Source organism: Schistocerca nitens, chromosome 4 (assembly GCF_023898315.1).
Source record: "Schistocerca nitens isolate TAMUIC-IGC-003100 chromosome 4, iqSchNite1.1, whole genome shotgun sequence".
Classification (NCBI taxonomy): domain Eukaryota; kingdom Metazoa; phylum Arthropoda; class Insecta; order Orthoptera; family Acrididae; genus Schistocerca; species Schistocerca nitens.
Genome location: NC_064617.1, coordinates 603486927 through 603501406, shown reverse-complemented (window position 1 = coordinate 603501406; position 14480 = coordinate 603486927). Strand labels below are relative to the sequence as shown.

Below are 14480 nucleotides of genomic sequence, written 5' to 3'. Positions count from 1 at the left end.
TTTTAGAAACTATAGAATGTGCTGCCATCGTATACTCCTATGCTCTCCAAAGACCTCTCCCCATCTTTCCGTATCGGAACAGGTTTTCATTATTGAGTACCGTCCGGGTAACCATATTGAACGATATTTTGGCATTTGAGCTACTAATGACAGAACACTGAGCAAATTTTTTGAAGAAATTCAGCCATCGCCATTTGTGCGATACTTCTGTTAATCAACGCGATTTTTGCACGTCACAGACAAATCCGAATGTATTTTCATGCACTGATTTTAACTGAATGTTATTTGTAATGATATTTACCGCTTCGTTGCCTTGTGAAAAATGAAATATTACAAACTCAAATTTCTGCCGACTCCAGTCCTAACATTTAACTGCCGTAGATAGGTAATCTGGCGATTATAATAGTGAGCTCATATTTTTAATTTACCATAACGCTAGCAGACGAATCAAAATCAGTTTTACTGTTCTTTCTTGTTACAAACTTATCCAATAGAAACACAGCACAGAAAAATGAACGGCAGCTCTTACCTTAAAATAATGCAAGTAAGAACTGAAATGATTCACAACAACTGAGCTCAAGTAGGCCAACAGTTGGTCTTGGCTAAAACAGGGATGGGGGATAGCTATTAGTTCTATGGATGTATAGATAGTTTAAATCTATCGTTGGCCTTGCTGACAATCGATAGTCATTTCCCTTTTTCGTTGTATGATTGAAAACCAAAATACCTTTCAATGTCACTATGCGACATAGTTTCATTTAAGTAATTGGGGGGGGGGGGGATGTCCGTACCCCTGGACCCCCCGCCCTTTGACTTCTACGATCACCTGACTTAAAACTGCAACGTCGTTGGCGTGAGAAAGAGGAGGGTAAGAAGAAAGCATTTACAGCCGTGGACAAAGATAGATGTTTCCCGGCAGTACGAAAGAAATAGTCTCCATCCTTTGTGGACAATGCCTTAGCAATACATCGACAACTACTTGGAATAGGTTGATTCATTATCAGCAATATTTCGTGGCAACAACGCATTACGGCTGTGTACAACAGCCACATTGCAGCAGTGTTGGCGGCAAACATTTGCAGCCACACAGTACTGTAATATATGACCTGTGAAAAGACGTCTTAATCCTCTGCAGTTTCATCTATTTAGTGAATTGCAAGACGCTTATGACACAATTTTGAATTCAGTGAATTCACCAGTTCTCGGTCGTAGGATTATTAGTGGTGGGCCATTATTAATCTGCATTCTGTAATTAAAATTGAAAGAAATTAAGCAGACGCGTCAAATCAAATATATATTGAAAGTATCGAGATTTTTTATGAAAAAGATATATAACATAAAACTAGAAGTCGACTTCCAAATGATGGCGAAACAGGTTTTCTGTAGACTGAATTGTTGTTATATCCATCTTGACAACAGAGTATAACTTTCCATTGTTTCCGAGTAGTTAAAGTGTATTATTTGAAACATATAACAGATTAAAATAAGGACAAAACGAATTACCATTGTCTGTAACATTCATTGTTACAAAACCCCAGTTTGCCACATTTGTTCTCTCTCTGCGTCTTAAGAATGTTTATGTAGTTTTGTTTCGTTTCACTTTGGGTAAGAATGTTTGCGGAGAACTGAAGTTGAGGTAGGAGTTGTCATTTCTCTTAAGAGGTATTACAAAATACACCCTGTGATCGTGCACAGTGATTATCGTTTTGGAGCTTGTGCTGAACCAGTGTAATTAACGGATGGAAATTTCATGATAGTCAAGATACACTGGACAGGATCTCATGATTTAGAGCTATTTATTAAGCAACTACCGATACACGCATTATCAAAGTTTCTAACTTCGAAACAGAATGACATACTGCAATACTAAATGGGCATATAAGTTCAAGTGTTTAGGGCAAATCTGTTATACAGTTATGCTGAAGTCCCTTGGCATGTCATATAATCTGATCTCTCCCATACAATTTATAACATGAGTTATGGTAATCAGCTGTGCTGTTGACCACATTTGTACAGTTACATCGAGTTTGCAAAACAAATTGTGCGAATGCTTGCAGTTAAACTATAAGAATGATAAATGAAAAACGTGTTCTGTTTACACACTGGAAAGACGTACACGACTCACTTGGCGACTGTGAAGAGTGTAGCACAGTCAGTAAAGTAACAGTTCTCAAGAAAAACGTTTCGAAACAAGTTCAGTAAAGTACAGTTCCCGTTTTTGCAACTGCCACTGCTGCTAAACATAGCAGTTCATTTCCCATAGCAAAACTTCTCATCACGGCGGTGTTCGTAAGACTGGTTGAATGCTTGGCAAATCGCTCGTGTGTGGCGCGGTCGAGGCGAGCGACCGAGGGCAGCGATATACGATCATCCCAGGTTCAAATAACATCCAAACCACGGTGACGCAAAGTTTTACTATAGATAGAAGTTCCATTCATAGTCCGGAAAGATTCTAAGTACATTGAGCACAAAAAAATTGGCCCATACCTGCGCAGATGGCACGGCAAGGAAAGGTACTTGGGTGGTAGCGAGGGCTTTGTTGCGAATGGACATCGTGCGGCAGGGGAGTAGTAGTTCCGCAACTGAAGCTTTAACACATACATCGCATAACTTGTAAGTTAAAGCTAGTGAGTCTCCGGACGATCATATTATGGGACTGTGTCAGGACGACATATACAGATACAGACATTCAACGTCAATAGTTTCTAACTGGAGTACTGAAAACGAAGCAATTGCACAAACGAAGGATCAACCAGAATAAATAAATGTAAGCGTAGGCTTCCGCAGCCATTGTCAGTCAATGAAGTTCTTCTGGGTCTGTGAATGCTGAATGAGAAAAGTTTGTTTCTTACAAACTGGAGAAAGAGACAGTTACCGAATTGTGATAGCCTGTTGAGGATGGGGAGGATGGGTTAAAGACCTTCTTTATTCATGCTTTCATTATTTCTTTTCGTTGGTGGAAATAGACATTTTTGATTGTTGTTCACTTTATTGCTTGCTACTGGTGGAAATCTGCGACTGGGAAACGAGCGCTAGCATGCCTCAGCCGGCACTGGGCAACAAGTAAAGACGAGTGCGTTACGCCACTACTGTTGCCCGCTTTCCAGTCTCCTCTCTCCACCAATAACAAGTAATAGAGAAACAGACACTCTGCGGAAGGCCACTTACAATAGTGGCCGAAAGTTTTACACGTGGACAATGCGGTCACAGACCCTGGGAAATTTTATTAAAAGAAAATAAAGTTTGACCACCCACTGCATATCATAAAACAGAAAAGGGTAAAAAATGTAGCGTAGCAGACAACGCCGCTTACTACGACACTGGCAATGTAAATTATCCGTGCGTCAGTCCCTCACAAATCTGTTCGTCAATATTACCTAAATATGAAATTTTCTTCTCCTTCTTCTACGTGTTTCAAGAACAGTGTAGCCTTGGGAAGTATTTGTAGCTATGTTTTAGCCCCCGTTCTTATTGTGCGATTTCAATCGCAAGCTGTAATAGCGACCCTCTGAAGCGCACTTTTTCCCATATTATGAAACAGAGAGATAGCAACGAGAACACTACGTGCGCATGTCTACAGGACGATCGTTTACTAATATTTTAGCGCTAATGTTCCAGTTTCTTAAATGAGTTCTCATTGTCAGTACACAGAGCAGATATTACAAATCAACAGAGAAGTTTGATTCTTTACCATAAGGACAGTTAATATTGTTAGTAAACTGAGTAGTTTGGCATTATATTGCTATTCTACATAAACATTTATTTTCTTTGTATTGTAATAAATCGAAGCTCTTAATGAGATGTGCTTTTTATAGTATAGCACAATAATTTCTTGATCCAGGGGTCGTTTGTACAGTAATAAGATTTGTCATATGTGTTTCACGAGGATAAGACAGAAACTGACCGTGGCCTTCTGGAAACACATCCCAGTATCTGCTTAAAATGATTAAGGAAAACCGAGAAAAACCTAAGTCAGAATGATCAGACAGTGCATGAATCTCCATCTTGCTGAATCTGAGGTCAGTGTTTAAACAAATATATTACCCCATTCGATTTGTACCTTACAGTAAGCGTTTCAGCCAGGTGTTTTTGTTTAAATCAAAGACTCATTCGTACTGGAAACTGTGAAGTTATATTGAGTGAACTCGTCGTAGTACAAAATACAATTAATGTTTCTAACAGCTTCTTGCGTAAAAGCTACATTTTTAACTATAACAGCCGTTCTCAGTTAGCTGCCAGCGTGTTTAGACAAATAAAGAAGTTTATAAAAGGTGACATGAGAATTATGCTGTAGGTATCTGATTATACGTGCTACCTTAATACTGTCATCCTTTGACATATGTTAACTATATGACTTTGGATATGTCACTGTTAAAAGTAAATGTTTTTCTACAGGGAAAATGACCTATCGAGAAAGAGCTTGGTAGCTGTGGGAGGTACGCTTCTGCTTCTTGCGGTGTACAGCTTGCCTGTTGCAACAGCCAGTGTCATACCAGGTTCGTAGCTGATTCATCTTTTTTATGTTCTGTATTAATGTGTAGTGATAAGCTCGTGTAGAATATTTTATACAGTCCAGTATCTATAAGGTATAGCTGACGGCCAAACGATAGCTGTGTTATTAACACACAATAAATTGTCACTTCTCAAGCGGTGAAGAGGAGGTGCTGGAAGTCAGTGTAACTCACACGACTGCTCCAAGTTCCAACAGGCGACACAGCATATAAAAAGAAAGAAACATAAAACTCTGTTTTATGCTGCTACGAAAGTAGAAGTGATAAGTCTTCGTTCCAAGGACAACAAAGCTGTGGTACCGTACGCTTCTGTAGTCCGTAGTGTTGTAAAAGCAACTTTGCAGTAAATATAGCGCGGTGAGGCAATTAGGCTTTTTTATCTTCTAAATTGGGCCTGCACTTTACAGAGGATAAAAAAAGAACTACTTTCGACACTGTACTACATTTACCTCACTTTATTGAACTACTACTTGGACCACAACTTAATCTAATCTCAGTGATTTTTAATTAGCCGCATACGGGAAACATTTCGTTGAAAATATTTAGTACTGGAACCGGTAACGTAACATCATACCTACCTGTTACTCAATAACTGTCAGCTTGGTGTGCACGTAGAAATATGTGTCTTATGCATCTATTTCGGCTGTAAAATCAGTTCGTTTGAAGAAATAAAACAGCAAAAGTTGGATGAGCGTAGTTTTTTGTTGAATAACTATACCAGTAGTAATAATCTGTACAGCTTCTTGGCGGCGGAATCCGTTTGAAATATTAAATATGTTACGGGGCCCTTAAAATAATCAAAACCTGAGCCCTCAAACGTTCATTTCGTCATTTAATGTTAACCATACAAATAGATACATGATACATTACTGACTTCTACATCAATATACAAAACGACACACGGTAAATCAATACGCAAAATAACACTTTACTGATTCCATTGTAAATTGATAAAATCGTTTCCATTTAATGGGAGGGATGCAGCTGTCTTTTTTTATTTGTGATCAACTTCTTAATGTTAGACTTGACAGAAGGGAGCTGAAGATGCATGTCACGTTCAGCATCCGGTCTGTTGCAGTATTTTGTCGTAGTAACTGAGAATTTCATTTCGCGGAATATTGTTGGGAACCGCAGAAGGAAGTCAGCGCCCTTGTGGAGAGTTGTTGATATTTATCACCAACTCTGCACCAAGAATCACCAAGTGACGTTTGTTTTCATGCCTAAAAAGGAGTTATAAGTTTCGTTTGACCTATTTTCTGGCTTCTGCAAATTCGGTTCAAAAGAGTTTTAAACCCATGAATTCATTTTCAGTTTTGAATTTCCCTTCTTAGAAAAATACGTCCCAAAAGATGTGCGCGTATTGTGGAAACCCTGGACGATTTCTTCAAGTATTTCATTTGGCAATTGTGACGTCTGACCAATGAACACATTCAGTTTTAAAAGCCCGTCTACTTCTCTCTTGCCAGCACAGTCCAAAAATCTAAATTTTTTTAAAGTGGTTATCATGTTATTAGTTACTGTTTCTCTTGTTACTGTTTCTCTTGTAAAGATAAATTTAATTCATTAACTTTTCCAAATATATCAGTCTAAGAAGGTAGTCTGAACAACCAAGTCTCATCCCTCAAACGTTCTTATAATTTAAAAGAAATTTCAGTCATAAAAGCTTGTAATTCAGCTCTTAGTTTGAGTAATCTTATTAAGGTCTTACACTGTGATAACCATCTAACCTTGGTGTGGAACAGTAGTGTTTTAAGTATGCTCCAATATTCTTCACACAATATTGAAAACAATCGGCCTGTTTGGTAAGTCTCCCCTGACCCAGGATTCTGGGCTACTTTTCCAAGCTGTCCTCATTTCCTAAACGTCACCAGTCCCATTTCATCGTACCTCTTCCTTCCTATTCAACCCATCTGCCAGAAGAAGAAGCCACTGGCTCAGAAAGCATACCGATTTCCTAACTTTGTATGTGTGTGTTTTCCTGCTTCGTGAGCTGATTTTTTTAACCATCTAGCTACATTATATTTTCAAAAACTGATTATTATCATTGATAAATACAGTGATTGTTATATAAATGGCGATATGGGTGGTGCAATTGGCAAGTACACACCTGTACAAATTCATGTTTTCACTCATTGCAAACGATTTGTTGAAAGTACTCTAAGGCTGTTAGTCATTACAGGGAAAATAAAGAAGCTGAACTCTCACAGTGGATCCAAAAAGATGTGTGTGACCCGGCAACATTTGAATTATCTCTCTTTTTTTTAAAAGTTATCCTTTCTGTCTTCTTTGCAAGGTGAGGTATTTGACATACATGTTTGTGTTCAGACAGATGTCACCAGCCACCAGAACGAGGAGACTGTACCGATTATGTTCACAAATGGTTCTACAGTAACAAAACTGGTAAATGTGAAACATTCATTTATGGTGGCTGCAGAGGAAATGACAACAAATTTGACTCAGAAAATGAGTGCAGCCTTGCCTGTGTTGAGGGATGTGAGTACTCATTTGTTGCTATTATATACCCTATTTTCATCATTCAGATTATGTCCTGTTTATTACCCCCACTCCATTTATTTCTTCCAATTTTGCTTCATGCTTACCCATTCATTACTTTTTTTCTAAACTGCAGATATTATTTGTTTTCATTTTATTGAATCTTCCTTGGGCACTTTCTCTGGCTTATTTGCTCTCTCTCTCTCTCTCTCTCTCTCTCTCTCTCTCCTTTATAGTGTGTAACATATAATAATAATAATAATAATACTCTGTTCAACATATGTATAAAAACAGATTACAATTCTTGATAATAGTACAATAATACATTCTTCTCAATGGATCATTGACTAACAAAATGATTAAATTACAAGTAAAATGGTTTGCTTAACACTATTTACATATTTTTTTCGAATCACTTCTTATTCTACATGTAAGTATGGTATTCTTCTAATGTGTAAAATGGATTTTGTAACAGGAATTTCTTTAGCTGAAATTTAAGCTTCATTGTGGGTAGGGTCATAGCATAACTTTACTGGGCAGTGCATTGTTTAACTTTAAACCTGCTTTTGTGGACCCTTTTCATAGAGTGCTGTTCTGTGGCTGCTGGTGTAAATTTTTTCTTTGTTTCTGGTATTTTTCTGATCAAAATCAGAACAAATGTTGGGCTGCAGTCTTTTAACATGTAATATTGTTTTCAGAATGTACATGTTTACTATGGTTAGTACACCAGTTTTTGGAAACAAGTCTCAGCATGATTCCTTATATTTTTGTTCCATAGATTTATTTATTTATTTATTTATTTATTCTTTGCCCATGGACTCCAGCTGAAAATCCAGTTGAGAGTATTGGGTGTGTCATACAATAGCCTATTAACATCAAATTTGATTTCATTATATATAAACGAAACAAATAATTAAACAGAAATAGTCCATAATCATACAAAGGTTTTACATGTTTCACATTATATGCACACACAAATCCAAACAACATACAGAAATGATAAATTTTAAAGGTACATTTCAGTAATGATATATTTCAACACCATCTTAGTGGTTGGTTGGTTGGTTTGGGGAAGGAGACCAGACAGCGAGGTCATCGGTCTCATCGGATTAGGGAAGGATGGGGAAGGAAGTCGGCCGTGCCCTTTGAAAGGAACCATCCCGGCATTTGCCTGGAGCGATTTAGGGAAATCACGGAAAACCTAAATCAGCATGGCCGGACGCGGGATTGAACCGTCGTCCTCCCGAATGCGAGTCCAGTGTCTAACCACTGCGCCACCTCGCTCGGTACCATCTTAGTATTCACTCAAACTGTATATACATTTCTCTGTGAGATATAGTTTCAAATGATTTTTAAAGCATTTTAGATCTGTTTCTTTTTTAATGATTTTGGGGAGTTTATTAAAAAACCTTTTGCCTGCTTCTTCTGGGGCAGTCATAGACAGTTTTAGATTTCTGTTTATCATGTAGTAATTTTCATTTCCTCTTGTACCGTGTTTGTGTACATCTTTATTTAGGAGGTGTTTATCACTTGACCTTACTGCCATTATGCTTTGGTATATGTACAGTGAATATACTGTCATAATATTATAGTGTACAAAAGCTTGCCTACAGGTCTGTCTTGGTGGTATTTTTGCAATGCATCTCACTGCCCTTTTCTGAATTGTGAATATTCTTTTTAGGTAGCCAGCTTGTGCATTTCGCCATATATGAACTGAATAAGACAAATGTGGGAAGACAAGTCCATAATACATTGATCTGAGGACTTTATAATCCACAGTCTTAGCTGTTTTATGCATGATGAAGATCTGTTTGTTTATCTTTTTATACAGTGCATCTATGTGCTCCCCCCATGCCAAATGTTTGTCTATTATAGTACCTAGAAAATTTGTGCTGGTTACTTCTTTAATAGTCTTTCCATTTATATTAACATTTATATTATAATTTTCACTATGCTTGGTCTGAAATACTACATTCATTGTTTTAGACTGATTCATAAACAGGTTGTTTTGTGTTAAATATTTATTTGCATTTTCAATAGTCAGGAGTGCTTCCTTCTCAAGCTCCTCCTTTGTGTCAGCTGTGCAAATGATTGTTGTGTCATCAGCATACATTATAAGTTTCTGATTTATATAGCTAGGGAAGTCATTTACGTAGAGTATAAATAGTATTGGCCCAAGCACAGACCCTTGCGGCACACCGTGTTTAACTGTTTGTAATTCTGATCTGTAGTTTGTTATATTCCCCCCACTAGTATGTCTGATTTCTGTGCATTGTTTCCTATTTGTAATGTATGATTTAAGTATGTCATAGCATTTCCTCTAATTCCATACTGATATAATTTCATCATTAATTTTGAGTGGTTCACACCATCAAATGCCTTAGATAGGTCCATAAAAATGATCCTTATAGCCCTTTTCTGAAGTATCAATAGCTTATTTAGATTTGGTTTGGTTGTTGCTCCCCAAATTTCTATTCTGTAATTCAGGTGAGAGGAAAATAGAGCATGGTATGCAGTCTTTAGGACAACAGTGTCTTTGCAGAACTTACTAATCATATTAATTGCAAATATATTCTTAGACAACTTACAAGCTAGAGTGTCAACATGTGTGTCTCATTTTAGATTGCTTTGAATTGTTAAACTGAGGAATGTTACACTGTACTCTTTTTTTTACTAATTCATTGCCCATGTGTAGTTTAATTTCATCATTAAAATTACTGTTGTTAAACTACAATAAGATATATTTTACTACTGCTTACATTTAAGTGGCTTTCATTAAAGTGCTGGACAATTTCTTTTATCATGTTATTGCATTGGGTCTCTAGTTTGTTTATAATGCTTAACTGGTGCACTTCCTGTTTGCATGCAGTGTGTTGTTATCTTCATTACTATGGATGGATACTAACTTAGTTTTTGAGATAGGCAAATGGGAATGGAATGCAAAGAAAGGAACATGTTCCTGATGCCCTGTATTAAGATGTGAATGAATTGTGTATTAGCATTATCAACTAACTTGTTAGCAAAATATGTGTACATAAAAGAGAATTGTATACATTGTATAAATCCTTGTGAAACTAGAGCTCTTCAGTAATTGTGTACCTGTGTCTATGACTTTGTTAACTTTTTATTATGTTAACTTTTGATGGAAGTATGTTTTATTGTGTGTCTGATATGATTTTAAAATGATCTGTGAACAAGTATGTTTCTAAGTAGATCTCATTCTTTGGCCCTGAAGATACTGCTGCTACATCATGGAAATTTGTGAAGGGAGACTGTAGGGTGACATACCATCCGATATACAGTAGAAACCCCTGGGACTATGTGCCGTTCACACATTTCTGAAGAACCAAATTAAAATGGTGAAGCATTTTCCTTCCTAACTGTCACATTCTTCAGCAGAGAATCAGAGGAATACCTGTCACAATTTGAAACGTTTTTAAAATCGTGTATTCAGTACTGAAACAGGACTGTTACTTCTAGTTTCATAACACAGCTTTAGCAAATTATTCAAAAGCTTACATACTATTTTATGGTAGTAGGCTTCATGACCCTGATCACATTCCAAATGACTTTGTCTCACTTCTGAAAGTGAAAATTTTCATGAAAGGATGACAATTTGTAATGTATGGAGAGCTTCTACCATAACATTCTTGGAATATTCAAACAATGGAGAAACAGCATAAATTATGATGATTGCTTCTCATCACATAGAGGAAGCACAGAGTGACCAACAACAACACCTAAAAGCACAATTGTGTGTGTGGTTTGAGGTTTTCGGGCGCTATAAAAGCACAATTCACTTTTAAGTGTGCTTGTCTGCCGCTCAACACCACCTATGCATAATGAGTGGCAATCAGTTCCAATTTTTATTTGCAGAGTATTAATGTACTCTTAGTAATTTTGTTATAAATGAGTGACTTGTTAAGATGGTAGGAACCATAATATATGATATGTTCTCGTATTCTACCTGCAACGTGATCTGTATCTGCTTGTAAAAATAGCAAATGAATATAGTTTAAGTATCTCCACATTAAGAATAAAAACGACAGCATTTAGTGAATGGGAACTAGTCAGAGCCAAACTAGTCATTAATAACAAATCAATATAGGGAGTTAGCGAGAACCCAGTCCCACATATCGTTCCTGCATTGTTGCCTGGCTCATGGAAGCCCCCCAGATGGTCTTACCATCAAATTACCCGTCTTCAGCTGCAACACCTACTTCCACAATGATCTCCATCTATTCAGATTCTGCCAGTCCTTAGCCCTCACCAACCTAGTCTTGCAGAACCATGTAAATCTGTCCCAAACCTCCATGCAATACCATCTCTCCATCTATAAAATTCTGCTGCTCTGCAATCCCAAATTCCTGTATCCCATCTTTCACATTGAAACTCTTGCCCTCTAGGAACTAGAGCAGCATGCACAATGCCACCTGAAAATCCTCTCGAACCTGTTCACCTCTACTCCACCATGGACTACCACTATCCACCTCTGCTACACCACCTTCCAAATCTCCTCCTCATCCCCTCATAGCTGACAAACCATGCCTCATAGACCTATTACATTTAACACATCCTCAGAAACTTACTTCCACCATCATACAGAATCGAGGGCGTACCCAGGATCTGAACTGGGGGGTGGGGGCAGGTCATACTAGTCTCAGGAAACAAGCACTCGAGACAACATACAGCACTTCTTATTAAATAAAACAGTAAACAAGTGAAAAACTGCTTTCAATAAACATTTTAAATACAAGAATGCACTTGTACAATCCAAGAAAACATGCAGCATTTCTTATTAAATAAAACAGTAAACTAGTGAAAAACTGCAAATATCTTCTTGGGGGGAGGGGGGGGGGGGGAGCAGCTGCCCCTCCCTCCTGCCCCTCGCTGGTATGCCCATGTACAAAATACAGAGCCAAAACAGCTCCACAACACAGTTATGAACTTTCCAAAATCCTTAGTCCCACAGAAGTATCAGCCCTTTCCAAAGGCCCTAACTTTTGCCTCACTCCCAAATTCAATCATGCTGGACTTGTTAAAAACCTTTTCTCCTTCTCCCCATCTCTACAGTGGAAACACTTTTTTGCCACCAACCCTACCAATCAGACACAACCCAAAACAAATGTTGAACCCTGCCTGGCTCATTTCACTCCTCCATTCAATGGTGATCCACCCCCACTGCCTCCAAATCATGCCCTGTTAACATTCCATAATTTCTTAACTAGAGATTCCAAATAAATAAATAAACAAACCCTTCAACATGCAAGCTAATCTTGTATTTGCAGAACGAACTGCAATTCACCACTTAAAAACTTCTCCTGACTTTATAATCCTGTCTGCAGACAAAGGCTTCACCACTGTAGCTTTGAACTCCAGGGATTACCTGGTGGAAGGACTCCACCAGCTGCCAGATTTGCCCACCTACAAACCCTGCCACAGTGACCCCATTCCCATAGTCTTTCCTAACATCCTTTGGCCCATCCCATAGCCTCTTACTTGAGTCTCTCTCTCTATCTCGCTCTTACCTTCTCCAAGCTTCCTAAAGTACATAAACCTAACCACCTAGGAAATGCCATTGTTGCTGGTTACTGTGTCCACATAGAGAATGCCTGCTCTCCTAGACCAACACCTTCAGCCTATTACCTTCAACCTACCTTCCTACATAAAAGACACCAACTATTTTCCTCCACTGACTCTTAACAGTTCATGTTCCTTTCCTTCTTCACATTGTGCACTGCTTATCACTGTTGATGTACCTTCCTTAACACTAACATCCCTAACGCCCATGGGCTCACTGTTATTGAACACTGTTCTTCCAAATGCTTGACAGATTTCATACCTACAACCCCCTTCCTGGTCATGAAGACCAATTACATCCTCAGCCACAATTACTTCAACTTTGAGGGCAACACTCACAGACAAATCCATGCTATGGCCATGGACACCAGCAACGCACCATTCTATGACAAACTATTCATGGGCCACCTAGAGGAGTCTTTCCTAACCACTCAGAATCCCAAATCCCTCACCTGGTTCAGATTCATTGATGACATCTTTGAGATCTGGATCAAAGGTGAGAAGACTCTATCTGCAGTCCTCCAGAACCTCAGTGCCTTCTCCCCCATTTATGTCACCTGGTCCTCCTCAACCAACAAGCCACCTTCCTTGATGTTGACCTCCACCTCAAAGATGGCTACATCAGTGCCTTCATCCATATCAGTCCTGCTAACCACCAGCAATACCTCCACTACAACAGCTGCACTCACTCCACATCAAGAAGTCCCTTTCATACAGCCACTCATGGCTGTCCCCTCTGTCTTGAGAAGCAGCCCCTCTCCAAATATACCACGTGTCTCACTGAGGCCTTAACAGACCAAAATTACCCTCACAATCTTGTACAGAAACAGATCTCCCATTCCTCATCACTCCAGTCACCCATCACCTCCCAAAGCCCCACCATCTGGCCACAAAGTGGCATATCTCTTGTGACTCAGTACTACCCAGGATACGAACAGCTGAATCACATTCTCTGCAAAAGTTTTGATTACCTATCGTCATGTCTTGAAATGAGGAATGTCCTACTCACTATCCTTTCCACAGTGGTATTCTGCTGTCCACTGAACCTACACAGTATCCCCATCCGTCCCTCCTCCAAACTCCTTGCCTCATGGCTCATATACCTGTAATAGATCTAGATGCAAGACCTGTACCATATATCCATCCATCCATCACCACCTTGTCCAGTCCAGTTACAGGCATGACCTATCCCATCAAAGGTAGGGCTACTTGTGAAACCAGTCATGTGATAACAATCTAATCTGCAACCACTGTGCTGTGTTCTACATGGGCATGACAACCAACAAGCTGTCTGTCCACATGAATGACCACCGACAAACTGTGGTCAAGAGACAGCCGGATCACCCAGTTGCTGAGCATGCTGCCCAACAAAATGTTCTTCACTTCAATGAGTTCTTCACAGCCTAAGCCATCTGAATCATTCCTAGCCACACCAGCTTTTGTGAATTGTGTAGGTGGGAACTCTCCCTGCAATATATCCTACATTCCTGTAACTCCCTGACCTCAATCTTCATTAGCCCTGTCCTTCGCCCCACCTATCCCGTTTCTTGCTCCCATTCCAGCACATACAGCCTTCTATTCCATCACAGCATCCAGTCTCTTTACTTTCCTCCTTTTCCAACCCCACACCCCCTGCCACAGGTCTAACCTCACAACTGCACCTTGCTGCCCTACCCTGTCCCCACCACATCCCTGTATGCTCCCACAAGCAGCACTTTACTGTTCCCCGTCCGTACCCTGCTATCCCTCCCCCTCACCGCCCCTGCCTCCTCCTTACCATATTGTGCTTCCCCATCATGAACAGCTGATCGCAGTCCAGCCTCGGTGACCAGAGGCAGTGCTTGTGTGTGTGTGTGTGTGTGTGTGTGTGTGTGTGTGTGTGTGTGTGTGTGTGTG

General features: G+C 39.2%; 1 protein-coding gene across 1 annotated transcript in view; it reads left to right on the top strand.

Moving 5' to 3' along the window:
- The window catches only part of LOC126251538 (axotactin), a 611191-nt gene that overhangs the window by 264426 nt on the left and 332285 nt on the right, over window positions 1–14480 (top strand). The window contains exons 3-4 of the mRNA XM_049952046.1: window positions 4396–4496; window positions 6837–7004. Of these exons, the coding sequence (XP_049808003.1) occupies window positions 4396–4496; window positions 6837–7004 (269 nt within the window). The remainder of the gene's footprint in view (window positions 1–4395; window positions 4497–6836; window positions 7005–14480) is intronic.